Source organism: Aspergillus lucknowensis (genome assembly GCF_044049455.1).
Source record: "Aspergillus lucknowensis strain CBS 449.75 chromosome Unknown BJX67scaffold_48, whole genome shotgun sequence".
Classification (NCBI taxonomy): Eukaryota; Fungi; Ascomycota; class Eurotiomycetes; order Eurotiales; family Aspergillaceae; genus Aspergillus; species Aspergillus lucknowensis.
The window spans coordinates 188,634-214,908 of NW_027263592.1; the positions used below are offsets into that span (position 1 = coordinate 188,634).

Genomic DNA, 26,275 nt, shown 5'->3' on the forward strand with positions numbered 1-26,275 from the left:
CAAAAAGTCGAGCGGATATTAGATTAGGCGACCACGTATTACGCCTTACAAATATATATATATATATAACTGATTGTGACGACGGAGTGGCCGTTCTGGGAAGAAGTGGAGCCCTTGTGGAACGCCATTATACGCACGCGCATGAACAAGAAAGAATCTAGAACCAAATCATCATTTTAGTTAATACAACGCCTGTCCTCGTCATCGACGTATCTCCTCGACATATAACCCCGTATATCGTTTCCAACACCAAGCATCACCACTATGACTTTGGGACGGATCCCGCTCATCTGCAGACTTCCCCCATCCCCTCTACTACCATTCCACGATGACTGTGGGGAGTGGAACACCTATGCGGGCCCGGGCGTGCCTTGTACCTACCTTCCTATCTGATCTGGATATGTACGATACTACTGTGGTATACGATCTAAGAAGCAAGAATCGGCAGGAGCGACCGTGGGGCAGGATGGAGGTACTGTACTATGAGTCCGAGGCCCCGTGAGGTCCCGAGGTCTCGCTCTTTCCCTCTCGGTTGAGGAATGGAATAGGTAGATAATCTACATTACCCATCGAGGAAGGTGCGATCGGCTGCCCAGGTGCCCAGGCGCCCAGCATAACAGGACGGATGGACTGGGGGATTTCCCCGAGGTTTTTCGGTCATGAGCGTTACTTGCTGCTGGGACTACTCCACAGTATGATAAATGTTCAGTTAGCTTAAGTTACATATTTCGCTGCTTCCCTCTTTTGTTTCGCGGGATATTACAATGCCCAGGGGGGTGTTTAAGCTTTACGAAGATGGAACTCTGCGTGGAACTCCAGGGTGACCGTTCGCGGTGTCGACGACCCTGGTAAAAGCCTCGAGGACAAGCTGGGACCAAGTTGAAGCTTAACTTTGTGGTGAATATCATTTAATCTTTATTTTATTTTTATTTTTATTTTTTAAAAGCAGCTCTCTATCTGACTAGATGGCAGCCAATAATGAATCAGGAAAGGAAAGGAAATCATCGAAGAGAAGGACACGGTGCAGGGTGGCGAGCAAGGGACGAAGAAATCGACAAGAAGTCCGAGGAGTGTCGAGCCTAGTCTTGTGACTATGCAGTGTTAGGGATGTATCCAAAGGAGCGCAGTATGAACATGTTCTAATCTATTATGTATGATGTTATATCGACAATATGCGAACAAACCAACCCTTGCTATATCCAGAATGGAGATCTTTCAAAATTATGTTCTAAGAGGATCCCTTGTTCTTGCTGCCCTTGGGCACACGGGCGATCCAGTAAATGAAGACGGCGCCAACAATGTTGAAAAGGATATACACCCACATCAGGCCGAAGTTGCGCCAAGCGTCGCTGAAGTTGCTCTGAACGGCTGCCAAGTAGGTGTCGGTGGAGGAAATTTGGCAGAACGTGCAGTCTGAGGTAGCGTTCGGGTTTTGGAGGTACCCACCCATCAAATCCATAAAAGGCTCCATGTAGTTGTAGCAGGTCGTGTTCTCTGGTGGGGCGAGCTGGAGGTACTCAACCTGTTCGCAGTGGGCGGTTGTACCGGAGACAGCAGTGGACAACATGGCTGATATGAGATAGGTAAATGGAGAAACACGGTACATGAAGATCCAGAATCTGGGGAATTGGCTAGGGCCAGCGAGGACACCACAGAAGACTAGGCAGAGTAAGAAGAGCATGTTGGCAAGATTGGCACCCGTTTCCGCAAGCTCAATACCAGCGATGACCATGTGGGCGAAGGTGGACGTGAAGAGGAGGAAGGTTAGGATCAGCAGGAACATGAGCGCTCCACGTTCATGGACACTGTCGGTGGGTTCAGCGTTCCTGTAGAGTCCAACAGGGTAATACCAGCAAAAAAAGATTAGAACCGCCATCAGGGCATTCCAGGGAAGCTCAACAAGGATATTAGCAGTCATGAAGGCCTTCCAGGAATAAGCCTTGGACGGTCGTTCACGGGCCTCGTACAGGGCACGCTGGGTACAGAAGTTTGGCAAGATTTGCTGCACAAGATTACCAAAGATGGTCATCAGCATGAAAATACTGAACATCTGGTTTTGGAGACCCTGACGAGTGTTCTGTGCCTGGAAGAAGGAGAAACCGATGTATAACGCAGTTAGAACACTTAGTGCCGTTTTCGAGTAGATGTAGACAGGGCTGCGCCAGTACTGGGAAAAGACACGGAGCAAGCATTCCCACAATTGGGCCGAGAAGGGGGCAGCGAACTCGTTATAGTCAGAGGCGTCAGATTGCTGGTTGGTTGCAACAGGTTTCAGCGAAAGGGTATCCTTCAGCTCGGCAAGGTGTTGATGCACAGCCTGACGCTCTGGACTGTCGCGCCAAACAGCAGGCCAATCGATATCGCTGTGTGACCCGGGTGCAGCGCCGATAACCTCGAGCATCCATTCGGCAGGGTTGGCGTCAACGGGAAGCGGCGGAGCGCCATTCTTCTCAAAGTAATTGGCCAAAGTAGACGACTTCTTACCAATCTCGCCAAAGTAAACAGTTTTACCGCCCGTGGCGAGGAACAGCAGGCGATCAAAACGTTGGAAGAGCATAGCAGACGGCTGGTGGATTGTACAAAGGATGGCCTGGCCGTGCTGCGTAAGAGTGTCGATGAGATCGAGGATAGACCAGGAAGTCTGACTGTCAAGACCAGAGGTGGGCTCGTCAAGGAAAAGAAGCAACTGAGGCTTCGCAGCCAGTTCGACACCGATGGTAAGGCGCTTTCTCTGTTCAACGTTCAAACCTGAAGGATATTAGCCTTGATCTCGCGAATTTCACTAGAAGAAGCTAAGTACCTTCACCAGGGACACCGACAACAGCATCTGCGTAGGCCTCCATTCCAAGAAGCTTGATAACTTCTTCCACATAATCAAGCTTCTCCTGACGGGGAACCTTGGCTGGTTGGCGAAGCAAAGCGCTGAACCGCAAGGCCTCACGGACCGTACTCGTATGAAGATGGAGATCCTGTTGCTGCACGTAACCTGTCTTACGCTGGAAAGACTGATCGCGAGGGCGACCGTCAACCAACATCTCACCACTGACAACACCCATGGTCACACGAGTGGCAAGGACATCCAGGAGCGTGGTTTTACCAGCACCGGAAACGCCCTAATTACGTTAGAAAGAGCATCTATAGAGACAAGAATAGGGAGTCCTACCATCAAAGCGGTGCAGGTGCCGGGTTTCACCCATCCGTCAACATTGTCCAAGATTCGTCGGGGCTCGTTCTTAATTTTAATGTCGTAGCAGACGTCCTTCCAGTGGAAAATGGCGGTTTGTCTCTGGATGTTTGCAACATCCTGATTAGACTGCTCTACCTTCTCACCAGCGGTCGCAGGGCTGCTTGTCTCTTCGTCACCCGCGGCGGGAGGGGTATGGCCCCGGCGGAAGAGCAGCACTTCACCCTTGGACTTGGCCTCGGAGATGTATTCAGTCGCAGTTAGATAGGTGAATAGGAAGAAAATCATAAAAGCAAACATGATTCCGAGATTGCGCCACTTGTGGTTCGGGGTGTACTGGAAACTTTCGCGGAGGTACGTGGTTCCATCAATCACCTCAATGCCAGGAATCGCACTCACAACAGCACAGACCCGATTCGCTTGAGGAAACGAGCTATAGAGGTCACCGCGTGGGACCCATTCCTGTGGGGAGCATGGGAAATGGCGGCCTTCAAACTCGTTCACCATCAGACTTTCGAATCCATAGGCCATGGGGTTGATGTAGTTCATCCACCGGGACCAGCCCAACATGTTTCTGGTTGGAATAGTGAAACCGGTGTAAATGACGAGACCGAGAATGACAATAGCAGCCGGGACAAGAGCTTGGTGGAGGCTCCTGGAAGTAGCAGCCATCGTACGGAACATCATAGACATGGTCAAAGTTATCACGTATGAGAAGAGCAGGAACACGAAAAAAGCGCCTGGCTCACGACGGAGGTTCGTCATGAAATAGAGCGGAATGTTGAAAGTGATGGCGTTGAGAGTTTTATATGGCATATCACAGAGCATAGAAGCTATGGCTTCGGCGGACGGATGGTACATGGCGTAGCGTGCTTGCTTCTCGACAATTGGACGTTGTGCGTATAGCGTCAAAATCTAAAGAGGGTGTTAGGCCCCAGAGGGCTAAGAGGGGTTGATCAGAGCATACCTCAAGCGCACTACCAAATGCATTAAGCAGAACGGCGAAGAAAAGAAGAGCACCACGGGAGTAGAAGCTTCCAGTGTCGTTTTCCAGCTGATAAAATACACTACCAATGATCAAAGTCATGACGAAATTGCCAATCAGCTGGCTTAGGGTCAAACTGGCATCACCCTTGAGGCGCTGGAAGCCACGAATCATGCACAGGTTGACCTGCTCCCATAAAGACATAGTGTACGGGGAGCCAACGCGCCTGGAGTCTGTTATTCGCAGCACGGAACCTCGGATTCGAAATGTTACTTACTGGTTCCTCGATTGCATAGCCCGACGGGATTCGATGAACTTGTTAACGGATTCGCCGCCGAGAGGAAACTCCCGGTTGTATTCCTCAATCTCCCGGATCAGCTTCGCATGGGCAGCGCTGTTCTTCCAGGCTGCAGCAAACTCATCAGGAGTCTGGGGCACCTGGCCTTCGAACCCCCTTCTCACAATTCGCTCCGCTGGGCTAGTGAGAGACGTGAGAAAATCCGCAGTAGTTTGACGCTCGGGGCATTCGAAACCCATGTCCACAAAAAATTGTTTAGCCTCATCTGTCGGACCGAAGTAAATCTGTCTCCCCTCGTACAAGACTGTGACTTTGTCGAAGACCTAAAGCATAGCTATTAGCAAATATCTGTAAGTGTGAATGACAAGGATATCGGCATACATCATAAGCACTCTGAGAGGCTTGGTAAATAGCAACAGCCACAGTGGCACCAGCGTACTTGGTCATCAAGTTCAACGTACGACAAAATTCCTGCGTGTTTCAGTCAGTACCCGGAGACGGTGCGCGAACCATTCACCACGGCTTACCAGAGCGTTGGCGCTGTCCAAACCACGAGTACTGTTATCCCAGCACTGCAGGGGACTGGCGCTGAGGGTTGCTTCCGCGATACTAACACGCTTTCGCTCACCACCGCTAACACCGCGGACGAAATCGTTTCCAACACGCGTGTTGATGGTGTGAGACAGACCCAACATGGCCATCACGACGTCTCGCATGTGGGTGGCGTACTGGTCCCTGGAGACACCCGGAAGACGATTCCGGGGGCAACGGGCTAGGGCGGCGAACTTCAGCGTGTCACCAACAGATAACTGGGGGAAATGAACATCAGTCTCCGCGGTGTAGATGGCTTCACCCCGAAACTGCTTTCGCATTTGCTGTGCTGGGATACCCTGATAGTTGAGCTCGGATGCTGGGTCCATATGGATACCATTCATTTCGCCTGCAAGAGTTTTGAGGAAAGTCGAGCAACCACTGGGTGAAGTCAGTACTCAATGCCAATAACCTTACAGACGGTCGAGCAGGGCCCTACCTTCCGGGTCGGCCAAGGACGACGAGCATCTCGCCGCTCTTGACGAGCCCATCAAACTCGCTAAGAATCTGGATCTTCTGCTTCCCAGTTCCAGTGAACATGCGGACAAGGTCCCCAATTTGGAGCACCGAATTGAAGACATCTTTTTGATAATCTGTCGGACTGCCAAATCCATGAATGCTGAGATTACGGAACGAGACTCCCGCCTGGCGCTGGGGGTATCGCTCTGGATCACGGGAGGACAAGGCCAAAAGGTTCTTCATCCAGTTCTTCGCCGTGAAGTTTGGGTTGTGAGGATTTAGGGCGGACTCCTCACTTAGGTCGAGAAACGGATTTTCGATGTTGTGAGTGGAGTATTTGGTTGATTGATGCGTCAACTGCTGGGCCAGACGCGTGATTTCCTCTTCTGCCTCATCCTCATAGTCGCGCTCCGACTTTTCCCTTGCAGTTTCCGTAGAGCTGAGGGCGCTGTTTGACCTGCGGGCTAAATTCTCCTGCGGCGTTTGGTTCGTATCATGGTGGTTTACGACTTCACCAGTTTCTGTGATGGTGTTGCCATGATGTTGAGTCCCTCGCGATTCGACCTCACGGGATGGATTGAGACTGGGGTTGATCGTCCCTAGGAAAGAGGCCATGGTTGCAGGGAATTGAGACTGCGTGTCTCAATCGGCCTTTGCAAAGTGGAGGAACGAGATGACGCCCATAGGCCGGTGGGGTGCAGATAAGTAAACAGACCAAAGCCAGGAGAAGGGGTGTGAAACCACCAGGTATGGAGGGGTGAGGGAGGGGAGGGAAGAGAAACCGAGAGGACAACTTCTCCGTCAAGTATCAAACGCTGACCCCGGAACTGAAGAACGCCTCTTCCGCCCAAAAACGGACGCGTAAATTATCAAGAAGGCCGACTGGTCTCAGGTCAGAAGCAGGGAAAAAAGGAAAAAAACACCCAAGTCTGGGCTCCGCTCCAAAGACACGATCTGGCCAATCGGGTGCCTTGTTGCCTTGTCTCCGGACCCAGACTGAAGATGCACGGGTCTGCTGAGAAGACTCCCGAACGCGTGTTAACCAAAGGAAGCCAATCGGCGATTACTCATTATTCTTGGGAGGACAAGGCTCTTCCTGACGGCAACAGCGAATTCCGAACGGAAGATGGCCACCATCTACCTGCTCAATGGCTGAGCCTGGAGGCGGAGGTAACAATGTTTAATGCCGGCCGCTCAGCCTCCTCCACCCCGACCCCATCTCCATCTCCATCAGCCCAATCTCTCAACTGGACTGGGCCAATCCACTTGTTCTCCATTACCTATGACTCGGGGACTCATCTCGCTCCGTCTCCAGTCCAGAGATCTGAATCACGAAGGTTCTACAGTAAAGGCATCCTCCTCAAATAAGCCTAACACGCGGTGAGAGGGCTTCAGAGAACCTCTGCCGTCGGCGCTCTTTCACACTGGATTCGGGCAAATCAAGAGTGTCAGGCGAAGCCCAAACAACTTCTGATCAGCAGTGCTGACGTGCATGAGGAGTTGCGAGCGTGGCAACCCGAAAAGCATTCAAAGAGAGGAAAAGAACGCGCAGGGGTGGCGGTGGGGCGGCAAGAAAGCTCTCCGGCGCCGAAATGCACCGTTAGGCGAGTGCTCTCCCCCCTTTTTCCAGAGGTCCCGTCTCGGACTCGCCTCTTCCACTTCCCGGCTTCCTTCAATTTGATGCGCGCGCGGGCGGCACGAGGGTGGTCCGCAAGATCTTATCTCCCCAACGCCCTGTACAACCGATCTCTCAGGGCTCGGCACGGGCACAGCCTCTTCCGACTTGGAGACTTCTCTGGATTCTGGAAGTTCCAGACCCACTGCGCCATCCAAGAGTCCAGAGAACACCATCTCAAAGCTCTTCCGCTGTTTCAGCCCTGTTAGCAATTCATGCAAAGCGAGCCCATCCATGTCCAGTTTCCCAGTTCACGGCGAAACTCAGGCCAGAGCTGGATGAACAGCATGGTTCACGTAATCTCACCATGTACATGTGTCACCGTTCAGTTCGACCAGACCAATACCCCATTTAAGGCAATGCAGAATCACAGGTGCTTTTCTTCGGAACTTCAAGTTTGACCCTCGTGTTATCATTTGAGGCTCGCTTCGCCCGGGATCTCATCGACACATCGGCAACCAGGCACATGGCACCCAATAATTGGCTTGGGTTCCTGGAAGAATGCAAGGATGAAGCAAGGGAGGGAACTCCATGCTCTGGGTCTGTGATGATGCTGCTCCCACGATCGTACCATCATGTTGGCTGGAAGGCCGAGTCCATTTGACATCCTCCTTCCTCACACCGATTCCTCCTTCTCGGGTGTCAATACGCAGATACAAAGATTCATGATGTTGATTAATTTTTCTGTGGATTCTTGTTCCACGAGAATCGGGCAATTAAATCTGAAACAATGACAAAGACCGCACAAGCCCGCGATCGCTCGGCATCACAACCACCGTCAACGGTCAACTGTCGAAGTTCAGCCCACCATGGGCTGAACATATCATTGAGGCAGTTCAAACTTCGGCCTCGCTTCATCAGGACAAGTGTCTGACCGAGCTGAGTCTGACTCTTCCCACCGCATAACCAGACAACCCTTCACCTGAAATGCCAAAGGTGTACACAGTATGTGGGATACCCATCTGAGGGCATCTCCAACGCAGGCTTCCAGTCGTTCAGCGGGCGCTGCAAAGAAGAAAAGAGCGCCGGCTCTTCGGGAATCGTCGAGCTGGAATGATCCTCCTGGTCGGTGCATTCTCACGGTTGAGTCAGTTCGACCGGGAGGACAGGAAAGGAAGCATACTCTGGAATCGTGCTGACCTCCCCTCCACGCACCGGCTCCCACACAGCGGCCCCCACCATGCCTGCGCACCTCCCTTCGGGGTCGAGAACGAAAAGGGATTGACTTTATCGGATAAATAATATCAAGATATAATCGGGGCGTATCTCTGAGCACGTCTTGATTTCCCGAGCCAGCGGAGGAACAATGGTCTCCCATCCCCTTCGCCCAAATTCAAGAGTCCATCTTTGGTTCTGGGTGACGTCTTTCCACTCCTCCTTCTCCTCCTCTCGCAAGTTTGTACGTATCTCTGATTCAGACGGGGATCTGGCTCCAAACTGAAGGGAAGAAGCACCCAACAGGTCTGAATGTCTCCGTCGGGGGATAATGTCTCCGGTGATGTGACGCCAAGGGACCCCAATCAATCAATGTCTTCCCAAATACCAAGAAAACTGTTCTCGTGAGGGTCTCCGAGAGGAAATATGCTGCATTACCATTGATATAATTCATACTACTCGGCATAAAGTAAGAGAAGCGTGCGGCATCTATCCCGGCGCTAATCTACGGATCTTAACATACAACAAATTAGGATATTACTCCTCATCGCTTTCATTGTCAATGGGCTCCACGAGAAGAGTGCCGCCGCGGCCAATCTTTTCCCGGACGGAGCCAGCATCGACTCCGTAGACGACTCGTGGCATGGGGGAGACAAGGCGGAAACCATACTGATGGTCGAATCCGTCTGGTTTTTCAGATGTGATCTTCTCCGATGTATCTAGCTCCTTTAGGATATCGTAGCACTCGACAAAAGCGTATAACTCCTCCATATCGGCGTCCGGAGCGAACCGGCGGATAACCCGTTCACCTGAGAGTAGACGGATACTGATTCGGACAGCATCTTTGACGTCCGCCGCAGGCTCTTTCTGGATAGACTGAGATCGCCATTGCTTCCACTGCTCGAGATCGCGTATCTGCTTTTCTTCCGCTGCTTGTCGTTCCGCTGCGAGCTGCTCTTCCCGTTGCCTCGCCGCTTCTGCCTCGCGCCGTTGCCTCGCTCGTTCGCGATCGATTGCTAAAGAGCGTTCGTATGCCGAGTCTTGTTGCTCTCGGAGACTACGTGTCGCCTGTTGTTCAGCCCGCGTGGACCGGATTCGTTCAAGAGGCTCTCTGTTCTGCGAAATCGCAGTTCGGAGCTTTTCCACGAACTCAGCGGGCGAAGTGACCCCAGAGATTCTGGTAATGACGGACATCGCGGTCGAGGAAACGCTGGGTGTGTGGACAATCGCTGCAGCGAATGGGAATTTTGTACACCGGAGGGAGTTCGCCACTTGGTATGCCTCGGCATCTTGCACATTACCGCCCCAGACGATGATGTTGTTTTGGGGATCATTGATAAAATCAGTGACCTCTTTCGAGAGTAGAGTGTCTTTCACCCAGCCATCTGTGTAGTCATGCTCCGGAGCAAACAGGACAACGAGGAGGAATTTCAAGTCCCGATGTGCTCTCTCCAACGCCATGTTGTATCCATTCTCCGAAAACTCAAGCGAGTGGCCACCGTATTCCTCCTCAAACTCGCGAATGAATCTAGCAGCTGTGTCTTTGGGAGCTAATGGCCGGCGTCCAGTGGTATTTCGTCGAGCACCCTGTAGAGCGGGGTTCGCTGTCGTATTGAATAATCGGGGGAGGAAAGGAAACAGGGTACCGAATAGACGGAAGGAGCTAAAGAGCAATCGGTATAAGATATTTATCGGTGCGAAGACCAGAGCTAGTAAAAAGGGTGGACGGTAGACGGGCTGCTGTTCTGGCTGAGTCACAACTCGAGGAGCTGGCTCGGCCGTTGAGGAACCTGGGGAAAACTGTGCAGCAAGATCTTCATGCAGGAGGTTCTGCGTTTGGCGGCTTGGGCGAGCAGGGCTGTTCGTCTCGAGAGCGGCTCGCGCTTCTTCAACCGGGTCTGGCCCTTCCCCATCGAAAAATTTCGCGATAGCAATCTTCGAATGTCAGTGGCTTTCCCCATGCGCACAAGATATATGCGTCTCCCCCGGGTCTTTCCTACCTGTACATTCCATTGTGATCGGCTCAACAGTGCAATAGCATCCACGGGTTCTTGGCCTGTGACGGTGGTATATGTCTCCAGAGCCGATCTCTGACTCTCGGAGAGCTCGGAAATGTCGGGCCCGGACGAGGACATTATCGGTTTGGTGTTCGATCCATAAACAGAGATGGTTTAGGCACGGCCAAATTTCTGTCGGGAGGCAGGCAGGCGGAGAGGAATGAATTGTCGGGGACAGCAAATTGGAGTAGATTCGAGCGAAGTCCAAACCAAGTCTGACTGAAGATAGACACTTATTGTCCGGATAGATCGATTCGCCTTCCGTGGTTGTCTTCACAATGAGAGATGCCTCGGACGAGCTGTCCAGTTCAGAGCTCCGTCATCACTGCTTCAGGTCACGTTAACATTAACGTGAGCTGGGGCAGACAACTGGTCTGTGCACCGCCCTCTGATCCGACCGCCCTTCGAATTCCCCTCCCCGCGGACTCGCCCTCTTGCAGCGTCGCCGAGCGGCCTCCCGCAGCTCTCCCTTCCTTCATCAGCGACGCGAAGCTGCCATCGCCTTTTCGATATCTGTACGATGATATATGCTTGGCCCTGTCTGATTTATTTGACTCAATGTGTTGAGATATAGAACCTCTCGGGAACTGCTCTTTTCAGCCACATTGCGATCCTCGCCTAACCACGACTTCCGCGACGTAACTCCCGCCTTATTCACGACTACCTCGTCGATAGAGGAATGTGGTTTTCCTCTCGATTTGCTTGGCTGCCCGGTCTTATATCGCTTCGAATCAATGGAGAGTCCCCTGCGTTGATCCGCTTCTGCTCGTGGATAGAAGATGGCTTCCGCGGGGAAGCCTAGTTTGGATGACGCCCGTCGTGGGACGGGATCGCCCAAGATTAAGGCGCGAGGTTCGTCCGAATTGTCCTTGATATGTCAGCTTCTCTGGGGGGAATTAGACGCGAAATACTCTCTTAGTTCGTGGAAAAGTGGTTGCTAACTCTGTGCTCTCCTGCCCTTAGAAAACGCGAAAGATACTCTGTGTCGTAATGTGACCATTTATGGTCGATGCCGCTACGAGGACAAAGGTGCTACGGTGGTCCCCCTTCCGAATTGGCTGTTTATACGATGGCTTTCGTCTGACTGGCATTCGTTCATCATCAAGGGTGCGCTTTCAACCATGATCCGCTGCTGAAGAGCAATTCCGCAAACCAATCCGATAAGTGAGAATCCCATATGGAAAGTCGATTTGCATCCGATTTGTGATTTAGTCATTGACTTGTGGTATTCGCGGTAACGCCAATAGGAAGCGTTTCAATGTCGACTCACCCAGTTTCACACCATCTCTACTACCCTCCAACGGATCATCCCCGACATCTTCGAGCTCGTCCCTGAAAAAAGCTTCTACAATATCTCCGAAAGCCGCAAATGCCGCTCCTTTCCAACCAAGGACTGTATCTTCAAGTGCGGTGTACATCACGTGCGATTCCCTGAACAACAGCTGACTGTGGGTAGGGTCAAATGCTAGCACTCCCGGTCCTCGTCAGGAGACGATGGCCCCAGAGTGGTCCGTAGCTGAAGTACAGGAGTTCGTACCACAAGGTTTCGAGCCTACGCATATGGTAAGCTCTCGTTCCATACCAGTACACCCCATCGTACTTTCCCGATGAACTGTTCCGACAACCCTGGTTCTCCCCTCTATCTGCACAGCCTTACTGTTCGAGGATTGACCACCTGGTCGGACGCACCCCACCTCGATCCGCTCCCTTCTTCTCGATGTTGTCGTATCGCTACCCGCATTATTACAGTCCTTGGCTGACTCCATACCCTCCTTATTGGTGGGTTCTCCATCAACAGTCTCCTTTGCACGGAAATGGTAATACTGGCGTCGCCACAGCTAATGCCTTTGACCCCTTTGTAACGACTCCGAACCCCCTTGCTGCGCCGGCTGGTGTTGGCCCGGTCCAAGCCAACCCATTCTCCCACGATACAGCCGCAACTGCACTCGGCGGAGCTGCTTATTTCGCCAACCAACCCGGCTTCCAACAGCCAGTGAGTTAGCCCACAGCCTTTTCCGGACCGGCACAAGTTTACCAACGGTCGTCTCTTACCCTAGGTCCAGTATCACCTCTACGCCCCAATTGGTCCTCACAACCAAAATACGCTGGCATATCAGCGTAATGTCCATGATCTATTTCTTCAGAACGACTTTAGGGAAGAGTTACAAAAGAAAGCCGCGGCAACACTTCAAACCCTACCCAGTATGTGCGCCACTTGAGCAACCATATCCAGCCAAGCTGACACAAGAGCAGATACCCAGTTACCCGCACAAGTGGACTATTTTCATTCTCTCGTTCCTCTAGATCTCAATCATCAGAAAAATGCGGCCATTTTCGGCTATCCCAGTTGGGTTTACAAAGCGCAGTCGAGTAAAGATGGCAGCTTCTATGCCCTTCGGCGACTAGAAGGTATTGTTATCTTAGCACGAAGCCTTTTCGGAACGATCCACTAACTAATTGCCAGGTTTTCGCTTGACGAACGAAAAGGCCATCCGGTCTGTTCAGGCCTGGAAGCGTGTGTCCAGCGGCAGCATGGTGACGGTACATGATGCGTTCACCAGTCGGAGTTTCCAGGACAGTTCCTTGATCTTCGTTACCGACTATCACCCTCTCTCGAAAACGCTTGCGGAACAGCACTTGAGCGCTGGGAACAGATTTCAGGGTCGCCATAATCCACATGTCTCAGAACAGGTTTTATGGGGCTACATGACCCAGATTGCCAACGCTTTAAAAGCAATCCATGGCAACGGTCTCGCTGCGAGAGTCATTGATCCTAGCAAGATTCTACTCACCGGAACAAATCGAATCCGACTGAATGCGTGTGCCATTATGGACGTCGTGCAGTTTGATACCCAAAGGACGCTTGCTGACCTCCAGCGCCAGGATCTCGTTAATTTTGGCCAGCTCATTCTCACCCTGGGAGCCAACTCGCCGAACGTCATGCATAATGCCGTTAAGTCCATGGACCATTTCTCGCGCGCTTATACACCACAACTCAAGACAACGGTTCTGTGGTTGCTAGGGGCAATGCAGAAGGATCAAGAGCGGAATATTGACATGTTCATCAATGGCATTTCCACACAGTTGATGTCAACCTTCGACTCGGCCCTTCGAATGGATGACCACCTTACATCGGACCTAGGTCGAGAACTTGAGAATGGGCGCCTTGTGCGACTTTTGACGAAATTGAATTTTGTAAACGAACGTCCGGAACACGAGCATGATCGACAATGGTCTGAGAATGGGGAAAGGTTTTTCCTGAAGATCTTCCGAGATTATGTTTTCCACCAAGTGGATGCATCGGGAGACCCGGTAGTTGACCTTGGCCATGTGTTGACGTGCCTGAACAAACTGGATGCGGGAACCGACGAAAGGATCACATTAGTGAGCCGCGATGAGCAGACTTGCTTCATCGTTAGCTACAAAGAGCTCAAGAAGGGCCTCGAGTCATCTTTCCAATCATTATTGAAGCCTGGGAGGAGGCTTCACTAGGGACCACCTGTTTACCCAGCGGCCAAGGCCTATGAATGTTTTATTATGCGGTAATATATATGTTGATGAATTACATGGTCCAAATCTGTGAGAGACTGGAGATCTTACCGCGGCGAAAGAGGAGAAGAAGAATTTCGGCAGGATTTCCTTGCCGTCAGCGTTGGAGGAAAGTATGTACTATTCCACGCTTGTTTTACCAACACCGTCCATATCGATATATGGGAGTGTGGTTACAGTTGCAGTCTGATAGAAATATTAGCATTCTTATTGGGAACTCCGTACCGGGCAGTCTGACAGAGTATTCCAATTTCATATCAAGACACAATTGACACTAGGCAATTTATACGTGAGCACCATCGTCATAACCAATCCGTGAGGATCGCGCAGATCAAAGCTCAACACGGTCAACAATGCCATCCCAAAAGGCATCGACGTCCTCTTCGCCTTCCTCATCTTCTTCTACCCAAGGCCTCAATCTTTCAATCAAGTCTTCAACCATCAATTCGTCATCCTCACCACTCCACCCCGTCCGCGCACCACTCTCCAACTTCTTCGGCGGAATCAAAATATGCCTCAACGCATGAATAACACCATCCTTTGCCAACGCATCCGCAAACCCAACCCGCAGCCAACCATTAACCTTAAATCTCACATACGGCCCCAGATGCGCCACATCAACCGCAATCTCATGACCATGCAACAGCGTCGGCAAATCAAGGTGCGTGAACCCCTTCACGCCGAAGGGCCTGATCTCCCCGGAGTCCGTGTACAGCACGTCGCTGTAGAGCGTGCGGTCCGGGACGACATGGTACTTGAGCAATGCGCGCAGGTACTTCAGGCCCGGCGGGGAGAAGAGGAACGCGTTTATTTTTAGGCCTAGACGTGCGAAGGCGGAGTTTGTGGGTGCGAAGACGGTGAATCCCTTCGCGGAGGATTCGGAGGTTGTGTTTAGGGCGGAGGTGAGATCGGTTTTGTAGAGGGCTAGGTTGAATGTGCTGAAGTGGGTGGGGAGGACGTCGAGGAGGAGGAGGGCCGGGGGTGGGGGGAGGAGAATGGAGTCGATGCCGTGGATTAGGCCGTTGGAGGCGCCCTGGTTCATTTTGTGAATACATGCAGAGTACTTCTTTAGGGGGAAAGGGAGGCATACGATGTCAGCGGCGACGATATGGCTGTAGAAGTTCAAAGTTAGACCCTTGAAGCCAGCACGGACGGCGATGCGCTGGGGGAGACCTTGTTCTTCGTCGTCGTCGTCGTCGCCATTGTCCGGATTTGCGGTGCCGAGGAGGGGGTCCTCCAGGGCGCTTGGGACGGTGTGGCTGTGGAAGAGTTGCGCGGCGGTCAGGACTTTGGGGGAGGAATGGTATCGAAGCAGAGCGCGGACGGCTTCTTTCGGGATGTGGTGGTGGTCATCATCGTCATCGTCATCGTCATCGCCATCGTGATCATGGTCATGGTCCTTGTGGTGGTGATGCGGGATCTTCTCGAATGCAGCGTCGGTCGGTGCGAAAAAAGTGAATTTGTGCTCCGTAGAATTGAGGTAGTCGACGAGCTCGGAGTCCTTCTTGATGATTTTCGCGAGGATAGTGGTGTACTTGCTTTCAGAGATGAGCTGGTAGATAGTTTTATCAGAGTGTGGGTGGTGTGGCTTGGTATCGAGGGGAATGTCGATGTCAACGAAATCGGAGGGGACATTAGTTATTTCCTCGAGGGGTTGTTTGATGAAGCTCTTGATCCAGGCTTCGACGTCCTTGAGGTTGATGTGGCTGAGTTTATCGATGTCGGCGCCGTCGACCTCGACTGGGGTGACAAAGGTGGGGGACGACTCAAGGGCGCCGTCCAGCGGATTCCGGGAGTTGAAGAGCTCACGGTCGAGATCCTCGAGTTCGTGGAGGACGTCTTGGATTGCTAGAGTTGAACAGGCGGGTACCGTAGCCGCCGCCACAGCTAAAAGCTGTTGGAGCTTCATTTTTCCAGTATATAATCTATACGGACAGTGTGTGGAGAACCGTACATATGCTGTACAGAGGGAAGAAGGGGATGAGATTACCGGACAGCGCTCGGAGATATATAAACCTTCAAGTTAGCACGAGCTTCCAGACTCGGCGATACGAAAGCTCTTTCGTCGCTCGCCGTCATCCTGGCTCCGATGGATCAATAGCAGACGTTGCGGCGCTGAGCCTTCCGCGGTCCGAAGCTTCCAGGATCCAAGTCCCTTCACCTGATGGAGCGGGGAACGAATTGATGACGCTGGACAGGCAGGATGATGTCACTGCCTGGGTATATTGCTCGACATTCACAATCGTGCTTGAATATGGCACATTTTTTGCTCATTATCATTCATTAGTATATTTTGTTCTCTACTTTTGCCACATGAGAATTCCAGATAACCCTTCGCCCCGAGATTCCCGCTAGATTAGACATCGAGAACACCTTGCTTCGATATCCGGGTCTGTTCGGCAGGGAGGCTTGGAGAAGAGGTGGAGGAGAAATAATGAATATATCAACACGTCAGAAAGTTGAGAGGGGAGTGTAAGACCGATTTAATGACCTCAGTCAGCGCAGAAGCATCTGGCCGGCAAAGGATTCCGGTGCTACTCGAGTCCAAGAGCGGGACCTTGGGTGATGTAGAGCATGCAATACGAGGATAGGGACGGTACAAATGTATGTCCGTCAAGCAAAAGTTTGCTGCTTACTCCTCTGCCTGCACAAACGGGTTGGCAATTTGCTCGCTGCCATCGGCGGGAGAGATCAGTACAATCAAGGTGCCACGGGCAACAATGAGACCGAGAGACCGCGTGCTCTCGTTGCCTTCGTCGTCTGCAGAGAGTCAGAGCCGTAAACCTGATGATATTACTCTCTGGCAGCCTACCGCGCATGGATTCCTTCACATCGTCCAAAACCAGATTCATCAGTTGGTCGTAGCCCTTCAGTATTCCAGAAACTGGTGCTGTTAGATTTGCCAATGAGAATACCGGGAGGAAGGGATATCACCTTCTCGTCCACCATTGAACTTCACACGAACTTCCTTGTCCGAGTACTTGGAAAGATCCAAGATGTTTTCCTTTTTGGGCTTCTCCTGCTGCTGCTGTTGTGCACCGCCACCGGCACCGCCACTTTTACCGCCACGGCCGCCAGATCGATCATACCCTCCGCCGCGGTTGCGACCTCCCCGGAAGGAACCTCGTTCGGACATGGCTTGGCTGGGTCGGGAGATCGGACGATTGTAGAACTGGGGTACCTTTTCGCCCTTGTGGCCTCCTGATTCCGACTTGCTCAGTTAGAGGCCGAATTTCGGTTATGTAATCCGAGGAATAAGGAATGAAAGAGGGGAAGGAGAGGGGGCGTGGGAAAACCAGGGCGAGGTGGGGGGACCGACTGTGAAGTGGGAGGTGGGAAGAGCTCCCACTTGTCTGTGTCTTGTCTCACTGAGGGAGGGTGATTGGGACCAAGGTTGTTGCCAATGAGAAAGCGACAGCCCCGGATGGTGCGAAGGGGGGTGGAAGGTCCGTCGTGGAAGGAAGGGGTTGTATGAGGGATTTTCCTCGTCCTGAGAGTTGGTTGAGTCCACGCAACACAACAGCAGATAATCTCCGAAGCAGGCTAGACTGGGTGACGCATCAACGAAGCTTCAATCCGTGTCCGTGCAGATATTTGTCTCGGCTGCTTGTTGGAAGGGGCTGAAGTCACGGGTTTAGGAAAAAATTGATACTACTGACGGTACTGTCAAGCGACAGGGTGTGACAATACCGTACGGGGCTCTCATCACTGACCTGCCTGAGGCGCTGGTCCATGGCTTTCCAACGCGGAGTTCCCAGGTCAGCATTCCTGGGAAACGATCATCAAGAGTTGTACTGCTCCCAGAGCGTCTGCTTGCACACAAGCCGTCGCAACCCTGTCCCAGTCCCCGCGCAGACGCTCACAGAACAGCCATTATTGTGAAGGTACACTTTCCCGCATGATAGGATCACGTGGTCGCAGAGTTTCAATTGGCAAGCAGCCCTCGCGACCTCGACAGAGGCCATCGACCGCGGGAACTTCCATTCCCCAGATCCGCCAGTTATTTCTTGCGCCAACTGGAAGGAACCTCAAGGGAACTTGGACCTCGAATTAAACTTTCCTCCAAGATTTATATTACGCCATGTACTGTCATGACGGGTAAATATTTGTACCGAATTCCGGGCCACACCGAAAGTCAGCGGAAGTGGCCGGCGGGAACCTCTCCGCCCGGTAGGCTTAGTCATCCAAAAAGCCATGTCACAGCGCAACCTTGGAATGCTGCAGAACTTGCTGCGGGGGAATCTTATCGATGGGGCATCCAGGGCCATCTCAGTATGGTTGATTGCCTTTTGCAATCCGAGGAAACGAAGGGAATCTCCTCGTCCCCCAAAAAGCAGCCTCCAACATGGAGGCCTGTAGTCTGGGTCCACTGGCGGCGAGCCGAGTGGTCTTCGCCACAGGAGAGGGGAGGAGCCTGACAGGGTTCTGAACGTCCGTTCCGCCATCCCTCATCCGCACCCCTTCTTCCACCATTCTGGTTATCATTGGGCAGCACTTCTCCTGCTCTCTCGTTCCTACCGTGACATCTTGATCGCCGTACGGAAGCAGAGACAGATAGTAACGCGTAACTTGTGTGACTGTGCTTCGGAACCCCAGCACTCGGCACGGAATCATTTCATTCATCGCCCTGCCAGTGGTGCTCTCGTTCGCATGTACCGATACCATACCATACCGTACCAGACAATCCCGGCCGTGTCTCCGTCCGCCTTTCCATTCTGTGACCCTCCGGCCCTGCGGCTTTGTGACTCTGCGCTCTTTTTGCTCTTCGCCAGCCCTTCTCCTTCTGCCGCCCTCTGCGCCTTTTTACTGAAACCCATGTCTCCTCTACTCTCCTCGTTCAAATCTATCACATTCCTCTAACATCCAGCCCTCTCTTCTCTCCGCCAGGTACTCGTCAAGCCCTGCGGCCCTGTGGCTGAAGCGAGTCTTGAGCCTTGCCCTCCGCCATCGGGAGCACGCTCCTCCGCCAGCGTTCTCATTATTCTTCAAGAACGCCCAACCCTCGGCCTTTCGACGAGACATCCTCGCCCCAAACTCCTTTCTACTCTTCCCACACACTGAGACATCCTATCTCTCCCTGCCATTACTCTATCCCCATCGTGACTATTCTCTTCGACGTCCTCGTCGTTTCCCGACTCATTCCGCCTGTCGCAAACTCCAGGAGTCTCTCAATCGGTCCTCGATCGCCGCCATGGAATCTCGAACGGTAACGGCAGAGACCTCCGGTAAAAGGCCCCGATCTGAATCCGGGGAGTTTCCACCCATTGCGTCCAAAGTCCCCAAAACTCATTCAAATCACCTGCAAATCAATTACCTTGCCCGCCAATATCCGGATAACCTCCCTCTGGTCTCTCTGGACGATACAATGCCTGCTATAATCCATTTAATTGGAGAGTACGACGGTGTGTTGCATCGCCATGAGAGCATCGCAGGGAACCTGGGCGCATGCCCACTGGGCCCAATATTGATCAAGCGCTTTGAGCGCCTGTTTGATGGCCCGCCGCGGGTTCTCAAGTCACATGGCAAGGACTCCCCCAACGTAACCTGGCTTGATGTGGTGGAGTTTGCCAGGAGCAAGCCCGAACAGTTCAACCTGGAAAAGTCTCGCAATGGTGTGAGGGTCTGCCAATTTTACACAAAACAGTGTCGCGTGGAGATTAGTGAGGAGGATTTTGTGCTGATCCACTCGGGGATGCCTCAGAAGATGATACCCCCCCAACCTATCATTGAGGATGAAGAGAAGGAGCTGGGTGCGCTTGAAATACTAGAGAAGAACCTCCAGCAGATCATCCAAATTGCAGATCAAGGTTTGGCTTCCGCGCTCGTTGCCTTAACTATGGTCACACCCTAATATTACTCTTTTGTCTAGTTTCTGCTCGTGCGCGACAGCTCAACCATCGCCTGAAAAACCGCAGAACTGCTATCGTCACTCGCCGGGAGAATGATGTGACGCTCCACGCATCGCGCCCACCACTACCCCATTCCCAACCGCAACCACACGTCCACCAACAACGATCCATTAGTCCTGTCTGGCGGGACACTAATGGTACAGCCCACAATCCACTCGGTAGTAACGGCGCCTCTAACGCCCACTCCCCCTCCACAGGGTTCGTCGCCGTCAATACTGCTCGGTCCGGTACCGAGGCACCGACGGAGGAGAACTCCTTATCATCCCAGTTCCTGTTCCCTCATCCGAACACAGAGAACGTTACGATAATAAACGGGACGAGTGTCAAGGGCGCGTCGCCGACCACGCGCGCAGAGCTCATGAAGAAGTTTTTCACTACTCAGGATCGCCATACTCGCGGGTATGAGGAGGCTTCTGGATCGACTAACCGCCAATCCTCCCGCCCGAGACCGAGAGTATCTGAAGGTGGAGGCGACTACAACATGTATGCACCGTCGCCCGCAACCGTCGCCATCCCAAATACCCCTACCTCCCTGCTTCCACCTCCCAAATCGCACCACCATGAAAAAGATGACGGTGGCCCATTCAAGATCGAGATGGTTGCCCGCATGGAGGAGCTGCAGCGAGGAGATCGTATTCTGCCGCCTTGCGATAGGTGCCGCCGCCTCCACATGGATTGCCTTAAGAACCTCACTGCGTGTATGGGATGTACGAAGAAGCACGCCAAATGTTCGTGGAGGGACGTAAAAGAGGAAGAGTTGCGGGAATCCCACCGTGTCGACCGAGAACCCGGGGAGGACACACACCCGAAGGACACAGGAACCCCTCCTACAATGGCTCCGGAACAGTTGGCTCCGCCCGTTGCAGCATCAGCGCCAGCATCAGCGCCGCTTGTTGTCGTTCCCGAACTAGAGAGGGCGAACGAGAGGCTACATGAGAGGCCGCACGATAGGCCGCACGATAGACCCCATGAGAGATCCCACGAGAGAGCGCACGACCGCCCGGTAGAAGTCAATCTGCGTAGAGAATCCGCGCCGGTCGCTGCGCCCGTGTCTCGGCCACCAATCGCTAGGGACGTGTCTCCGCGACGAGCCATGAGTGAGAACCGAGGTAGCCAAGGCTTCAGCTATGACGGCCATGATAGACGGGCCAGCACGAATCGGAATGATGATTCAGCACCGGAAGATGACGCCCCGGATGCAAATCAGCGGCTGATGCAAGCGATCCTCGATACGGTAGACCACCATCGTGTGGCAGCCGCAGCGAAAGGAAGTGTGCATGAGGTCAGTAACGAGCGCGAGCGCGACAGGGAGCGGGAACAGGACCGGGACAGGAAATTGGTCAAAGCGTGATTTCCTTGATCAGCCTGCGTAATGACTTTGATTTTCAGGATCTGATTCTAGACGTATTTGAGTATATACTGCCATGTTTGTTTGAGCGGTTTAGCGTATATCCCCGACAGTTAGTGTTCTTAGTTGTCAATATATCTCAAAGTGGCTCGTACTCTTCTATACTGACCGATCAATCCTTAGTTTTGTGCTCTGAACTGGACTGAGATTAATCATGTGACCTTGTGCACCGTCGAAAAGGTACTACCCCGGATTCTCTCCCCATCAACCATCCAGAAAGACTCTTCGAATCTCTCAGTACACCTCGCTAATTAATTTCGTATTGTTTGGTGGAGTTCCAAGCCGATCTGTTGCTTCCCGCTGATAGGGCTCTTTTCAAGGCTTATCTGGTTCGACGCTGGCACGATTCATCAAGGTATGAGCTTCACTCGGAAGAGAGCCGCTCTGGCCTGCACATTTTGCCGCAGCAGGTGAGTTCTGCCACATAAACTCCTGCAACCTCGGATGCTAATTCCGTAGAAAACGGCGATGTGATGCGCGGAAACCCGCATGCTCCAACTGTGTGGAGTTGGAGGTGCAGTGCCACTACGATGATACCCCATCACAGAGGTGCGCGCTGACTCGGACTCTGGAGCGAGTACATTTAACTTATAGTGTGCATGTCCAGAATTGATACCTCTGGGGGCAGTCGGGAAATTCTTAGCCGACTCCGTGACATCGAGACTCTCCTTCAGAAGCAGTCGGAACGAATAACAGCGCTGTCGGCTGAGTCTCGCTCTCCCCAGTTTGGTGTTCCTGATACAACGTCTCCACAGAGCCATTACTCTCTTCCCATGTCGGATGCTCACGCAAAAAGCTGGTCGGATGCTCGCCCTGAGGGTTCAACCGACTTTTCAAACCTGCCACCTTTGATGATTCCGGTTCAGCATAAGACGTCGTCAAGCTACCTACTCAGTTTGCCACCCGTCAAGACTCTCATCGGCGAGTATCCCATCGACTTGATTTTTAGGTTAGAGTCGCGGAATGAATTACCCCTTGAGCTCTCTTTAAGCTCATGGGCTTCCCCTTCCCCTGTTGACCTGCAGCGAGAGACTACGGATAAGCTTGTCTCAATCTTTATCACAACGGTACATCCCAATCATCCAATCCTCGACCATCTGGAATTTCACAGTATCTATGGGCGGTTCTTGGAAGCCGGGCCTGACAATGGCGTGGAGTCCGCACTCTGCATGGTTGTTCTAGCTCTGGGAGCCGCTGCGTCCGCGTCGGCGAACACTGAAGCGCTCAACTCAGCGCCTCCTGGCATGCGATATATGCAGCGCGCTCTGCCCACCTTGATTTCTCTTTCCGCATGGTCTTTTCCACCTACTATACTACTTCCCCAAGCTCTCGTTTTAGCAAGTGTCTATTTCGCATACATTGTCCGACCCCTCCAGAGTTGGCGCTTGGTCCATTCTGCTGCCACAATACTGCAAATCAATCGTTTTGGGTATGTTGCTCACGCAGGATTTGGTATCGTGCTTCTAACAACAATAGCATTGACCCCCCTGAGAAAGTCTTCGATGACCTCGGCGACAACGAACGGCTTATTCGTCTCTATTGGTCTTGCTTCCTGATTGAGTGTGACCGGCTCGCGGAGCTTGAACTTCCACGAAGCGGTTTGCAGGAGCTGACTGACAAAGTTGCTCTTCCTAGTTGTGCAAATCTGGGGCTCACGGAGTCGACTTGTTATCTCGCGGAGATCTCCGTTCGCCGATTGCTCAATCGCATTCACAATTCGCTCTACCCGCGCAAGAATATACTTCCTCCATACAACTCTGCATCGCCAGACGATTTTTCAATGAGGGAAGTATCGTCCATTGATGCTGTTTGCAATGAATTGCGCTCTCAGTTAGAGTTATGGTACTCTTCTATACCACAAGACTTCAGGCCGAGGCTTGATGTTGGCTCCTCTCCGGCCGACCTTACCGACCGACAGTTGATACTCCGGATTCGGTACTTCGCCTCGAGGCATATCATTTACAGGCCTTTTTTGCTGTACATCGTTACGCATGCGGAAGATAGCGCTCCGCAGTTTATGATTGAGAAGGCCGGGATTTGTATTGAAAGTTGCAGATGGTATATCCACCACACTACACGAGTTATGGCTAGACCAAGTCAATATACGTGGACTTTTGCTTTGTCGTATGAAGCCCAGACACGCCAATGCTAGTATCCTATTTGCTAACCAAAATGCCGCAGGTCCCTGGGTGTGGTTATAGTCCTCACTCTCGCATCCCTGAATCGCGATCTGCAGGACTTCGTACCCGACATCGACGAACTTCAGAGCATGGTCATAAACAATATCCGACCTTGGGCAATCTCCAGCCTTGAAGTGGTGGTATCGATTCTAGAGGATTTACAGAAGAAGAGAAGACTGCTTGCACGCGTTTAAGGCCATGGCCGTTGCTATTGGACTATATACATTCCCGATGCTGTGCTCATAGCTCCCCTCCAGTGGGCTGGGCGATGATTTGCTGCCCGATATCGCTACTCCAGAAGCTTCCTGTTGGGTATGTGTACTTTTCCAATGCTTCTGTGGTATATCCAGTCGAGTATCCCGGAGCGAGAGGTGTGACATAATGCGCGTCTTTGATTACAGACGGATGACGCAGGTTCTCCCTGTGGCTATCGGCATTTTCGAGCATTGACTTTCGCCCACTGATAGCGATGTAGTCGATCGTGCTGAGGTGGGATGTCAGCTCGGTCAACCCCATGGCACCATTATGAGGCACACAAGGCACGTCGAATTTGAGTGCCATAAGCATGACAGCCTATACTGGTCAGCAGTTTTCTGAGATAGGGATTTGTGACCCACCAAGCATTCATTGACACTACCAAGTCGGACAGCATCGATTTGGCAGACATCTGTGGCCTCGGCCTGCAGCAATTGCTTGAAGGTAACACGATTCTGGGCCGCCTCGCCAGTTGCAACTCCTACGCCGTAGGGCTTAAGGGCTTTGCGGATGGCAGCGTGGCCGAGGACATCGTCGGGATTCGTGGGCTCCTCGATGAAGACCGGCTTGAACTCGACAAGCTGCTTCATGTAATCGATAGCTTCGGGGACACTCCAGACCTGCGTCCATCAGAATCGCTAGAGGCGGATTGTGATACATGGCCATACCTGGTTTGCGTCGATCATAATCTGGTATCCTTTATCGTAACCCAGTACCTTCCGGACGGCGGACAATCTCTCGCGATCCGTCTCTACGTTGGTGCCCACCTTGAATTTGAACACCGTGAACCCAGCCGCGATGGTCTCCTCGAGTACCTCTTTCATGCGATCACCAGAGAAAGCCAACCACCCTGGAGAGGTTGTGTAGGCAGGCACTGCGCGGTTCTCGAATGCTTCCCGCAGCCGATCTTCCTTACCCGCCTGTGTTTTCTTGAGCAGCTCGAGACTCTCTTCGGGCGTGATCACATCGGTGATATATCGAAAGTCAATGCACTGCACTATATGCTCGGGTGTCATATCGCAGACAATCTGCCACACAGGCTTGCCCAGAATCTTGCCCCAAAGGTCCCACACTGCGTTCAATACACCCGCGACGGCTAAATGTGTCACGCTTTTCTCTGGTCCAATCCATCGGTACTGAGAGTCGGAAACCATGTAGCGCCAGGTTTTGCCCATGTTCCGGGTGAGCTCGTGCATCGTCCGCCCGACGACGCGGCGCGCGAATATGTCGAGTGCTAAGCAGACTAACTCGCTTCCTCGACCGTTACTGAACGCCTGGTAGCTGTTAGATTTGCTCTAGTGAAGGGTCAGAAATGCGGCACGCACGATTCCGTCACCGATTAATCCATCGTGATTTGTTTTCAACTGGATGTATGGATGCGACCCGTTCGTGCCAACATGCATCGCATCTGAGCCAACACCATCGAGGCTCGTAGGAAAGCGCAGGTCTGTAATCTCAAACGAGGTGATGATAACATCGTGCTCAGTAATCGTAGAAAGCGAGCCCATGTTTCAGAAAATTCCACCCTAAAAATCGTCCGATCAAAAGTTGATGGTGTCTCAACCTCACTTCATGTCTTGATGTCGGACAACACTTATATGAGGTGCTTCTGGAGGAACCGCTTCCCCCACGTGGAATCGCATGACGCCCTCACGTCGTGCCGGACTGACCCCCGAAAGGAGCCCTTGCAAACCCCCTCCCGCATTTCTGGTTTGCCGCTCTGCCCCGAGAGTTGGAGAACTGTGAATGGCTTGGTTATAACGCGGAGCTGCCGCTTATCCCCGCCAGAAGGCCTCCGACCCCACCGTTGTGGTTCCAGGAAACCAAAACAACCTTAATTATTCTTAAAGTTGGAACAAAACCTTGAAAATGGGCCGTCGAGTGAAAATCTTCCAAAACGCAGATGCCAAGGAAGCTACAAAATAATCCCGAAATGGCTAGCTGAGCTGGTAGCCGCCGTGACCGCGCCCACGATCTCAGGCGACAGTCCCACTACACTTGGCGACAGTCTGCCTTCCTTCGACTTTATTCTGCATCGCTGAGAATATGGCGTCGTGCTCAATATCATCAATGCTCTCAATGAGCTTGATGAAGCCTTCGTCGTCCAAATGAAAGAGCTCCTCTTTGATCCAAACCCGACAGGTCATGGCTTCCCTGAAGCGAGTTGAGTATTGGATTGGGATTTCTGAGAGTCGAGTTCTGAAGGGTTCGTGTAGTACTGGATCTACAACTGCTAATTTCCAAGCCACAAGGATTTTGTTGGAATTGATGACGTTTTCACTGTATCCTTTATCGTAACCCAGTACCTTCCGGACGGCGGACATTTTGGGCAATGGAGCCCCATTCCCTGGGCCTCATTGTTCGTTCACTATTCGCACCGACGACCCTACCACCCGTTGCCTTCCCAGTAATGCCTTGTTTCGTATACAGTACCGAATTGCTTCTGCGCAACATCAGTTCTTCATCGAAGATCGTATTGCCGCGGGCTGCCCCCGAGCATCTCTACGTGAGTGGTTGATTTCCCTTACCATATCTTTCGCAGTACTTACAGGACGCAGTACTTACAGGAC

The 26,275-nt window shown here is 52.3% G+C and overlaps 10 protein-coding genes across 10 annotated transcripts; 3 read left to right on the forward strand and 7 right to left on the reverse strand.

The window, feature by feature from the left end:
• Window positions 1-1,228: 1,228 nt before the first annotated feature.
• On the reverse strand, window positions 1,229-6,132 carry BJX67DRAFT_384450 (pleiotropic drug resistance family ABC transporter; the record flags this gene model as incomplete). The annotated part of the gene is made up of 8 exons (XM_071033665.1): window positions 1,229-2,748; window positions 2,801-3,113; window positions 3,164-4,099; window positions 4,152-4,395; window positions 4,447-4,790; window positions 4,849-4,938; window positions 4,995-5,439; window positions 5,498-6,132. The coding sequence occupies 8 exons, from the start codon at window positions 6,130-6,132 to the stop codon at window positions 1,229-1,231; spliced, it is 4,527 nt and encodes a 1,508-aa protein (XP_070882737.1).
• A 1,775-nt stretch (window positions 6,133-7,907) lies between these two features.
• On the reverse strand, window positions 7,908-8,697 carry BJX67DRAFT_238459 (uncharacterized protein). Its single transcript, XM_071026051.1, has one exon. The coding sequence runs from the start codon at window positions 8,508-8,510 to the stop codon at window positions 8,016-8,018; it is 495 nt and encodes a 164-aa protein (XP_070882738.1). The 5' UTR covers window positions 8,511-8,697; the 3' UTR covers window positions 7,908-8,015.
• On the reverse strand, window positions 8,698-10,585 carry BJX67DRAFT_238458 (clathrin-mediated endocytosis regulator UBX3). Its single transcript, XM_071026050.1, has 2 exons — window positions 10,348-10,585; window positions 8,698-10,282 (listed from the first exon to the last, which is right to left on the reverse strand). Exons 1-2 carry the CDS (start codon window positions 10,480-10,482, stop codon window positions 8,885-8,887), a joined length of 1,533 nt encoding a protein of 510 aa, XP_070882739.1. The 5' UTR covers window positions 10,483-10,585; the 3' UTR covers window positions 8,698-8,884.
• A 255-nt stretch (window positions 10,586-10,840) lies between these two features.
• On the forward strand, window positions 10,841-14,169 carry BJX67DRAFT_363012 (PAN-complex poly(A)-binding subunit PAN3). The gene is made up of 10 exons (XM_071030056.1): window positions 10,841-10,919; window positions 10,979-11,256; window positions 11,368-11,433; window positions 11,511-11,568; window positions 11,652-11,809; window positions 11,861-11,967; window positions 12,203-12,397; window positions 12,462-12,606; window positions 12,658-12,813; window positions 12,869-14,169. The coding sequence occupies exons 2-10, from the start codon at window positions 11,184-11,186 to the stop codon at window positions 13,894-13,896; spliced, it is 1,986 nt and encodes a 661-aa protein (XP_070882740.1). The 5' UTR covers window positions 10,841-10,919; window positions 10,979-11,183; the 3' UTR covers window positions 13,897-14,169.
• Window positions 14,170-14,284: 115 nt separating this feature from the next.
• BJX67DRAFT_374381 (fasciclin domain-containing protein) lies at window positions 14,285-15,862 on the reverse strand (the record flags this gene model as incomplete). The annotated part of the gene is made up of 2 exons (XM_071031542.1): window positions 14,285-14,986; window positions 15,044-15,862. 2 exons carry the CDS (start codon window positions 15,860-15,862, stop codon window positions 14,285-14,287), a joined length of 1,521 nt encoding a protein of 506 aa, XP_070882741.1.
• Window positions 15,863-16,585: 723 nt separating this feature from the next.
• BJX67DRAFT_384454 (putative small nuclear ribonucleoprotein (LSM7)) lies at window positions 16,586-17,089 on the reverse strand (the record flags this gene model as incomplete). The annotated part of the gene is made up of 3 exons (XM_071033666.1): window positions 16,586-16,713; window positions 16,766-16,837; window positions 16,888-17,089. 3 exons carry the CDS (start codon window positions 17,087-17,089, stop codon window positions 16,586-16,588), a joined length of 402 nt encoding a protein of 133 aa, XP_070882742.1.
• Window positions 17,090-19,144: 2,055 nt separating this feature from the next.
• BJX67DRAFT_384455 (Zn(II)2Cys6 transcription factor domain-containing protein) lies at window positions 19,145-21,213 on the forward strand (the record flags this gene model as incomplete). Its single annotated transcript, XM_071033667.1, has 2 exons — window positions 19,145-19,760; window positions 19,823-21,213. 2 exons carry the CDS (start codon window positions 19,145-19,147, stop codon window positions 21,211-21,213), a joined length of 2,007 nt encoding a protein of 668 aa, XP_070882743.1.
• A 414-nt stretch (window positions 21,214-21,627) lies between these two features.
• On the forward strand, window positions 21,628-23,644 carry BJX67DRAFT_384456 (putative C6 finger domain protein; the record flags this gene model as incomplete). The annotated part of the gene is made up of 5 exons (XM_071033668.1): window positions 21,628-21,680; window positions 21,730-21,819; window positions 21,878-22,699; window positions 22,747-23,394; window positions 23,452-23,644. 5 exons carry the CDS (start codon window positions 21,628-21,630, stop codon window positions 23,642-23,644), a joined length of 1,806 nt encoding a protein of 601 aa, XP_070882744.1.
• Window positions 23,645-23,667: 23 nt separating this feature from the next.
• BJX67DRAFT_238783 (enolase C-terminal domain-like protein) lies at window positions 23,668-25,447 on the reverse strand. Its single transcript, XM_071026053.1, has 4 exons — window positions 25,031-25,447; window positions 24,374-24,979; window positions 24,068-24,325; window positions 23,668-24,023 (listed from the first exon to the last, which is right to left on the reverse strand). Exons 1-4 carry the CDS (start codon window positions 25,211-25,213, stop codon window positions 23,691-23,693), a joined length of 1,380 nt encoding a protein of 459 aa, XP_070882745.1. The 5' UTR covers window positions 25,214-25,447; the 3' UTR covers window positions 23,668-23,690.
• On the reverse strand, window positions 25,448-26,111 carry BJX67DRAFT_238771 (uncharacterized protein). The gene has a single exon (XM_071026052.1). The coding sequence runs from the start codon at window positions 26,027-26,029 to the stop codon at window positions 25,682-25,684; it is 348 nt and encodes a 115-aa protein (XP_070882746.1). The 5' UTR covers window positions 26,030-26,111; the 3' UTR covers window positions 25,448-25,681.
• Between the last annotated feature and the right edge of the window lie 164 nt (window positions 26,112-26,275).

What these genes read in the sequence shown, in the direction of transcription:
- BJX67DRAFT_238459 (XM_071026051.1), bottom strand. Translation starts at nt 8,510, where the DNA reads ATGGGAGACCATTGTTCCTCCGCTGGCTCGGGAAATCAAGACGTGCTC.
- BJX67DRAFT_238458 (XM_071026050.1), bottom strand. Translation starts at nt 10,482, where the DNA reads ATGTCCTCGTCCGGGCCCGACATTTCCGAGCTCTCCGAGAGTCAGAGA. An exon ending in GATCACAATGGAATGTACAG is followed by an intron (nt 10,283 to 10,347) that starts GTAGGAAAGACC and finishes TGACATTCGAAG; the next exon opens with ATTGCTATCGCGAAATTTTT.
- BJX67DRAFT_363012 (XM_071030056.1), top strand. Translation starts at nt 11,184, where the DNA reads ATGGCTTCCGCGGGGAAGCCTAGTTTGGATGACGCCCGTCGTGGGACG. An exon ending in AACCCGGCTTCCAACAGCCA is followed by an intron (nt 12,398 to 12,461) that starts GTGAGTTAGCCC and finishes CTCTTACCCTAG; the next exon opens with GTCCAGTATCACCTCTACGC. An exon ending in TGCCCTTCGGCGACTAGAAG is followed by an intron (nt 12,814 to 12,868) that starts GTATTGTTATCT and finishes ACTAATTGCCAG; the next exon opens with GTTTTCGCTTGACGAACGAA.
- BJX67DRAFT_238783 (XM_071026053.1), bottom strand. Translation starts at nt 25,213, where the DNA reads ATGGGCTCGCTTTCTACGATTACTGAGCACGATGTTATCATCACCTCG. An exon ending in GATTAATCGGTGACGGAATC is followed by an intron (nt 24,980 to 25,030) that starts GTGCGTGCCGCA and finishes AACAGCTACCAG; the next exon opens with GCGTTCAGTAACGGTCGAGG. An exon ending in GTAGTGTCAATGAATGCTTG is followed by an intron (nt 24,024 to 24,067) that starts GTGGGTCACAAA and finishes TGACCAGTATAG; the next exon opens with GCTGTCATGCTTATGGCACT.
- BJX67DRAFT_238771 (XM_071026052.1), bottom strand. Translation starts at nt 26,029, where the DNA reads ATGTCCGCCGTCCGGAAGGTACTGGGTTACGATAAAGGATACAGTGAA.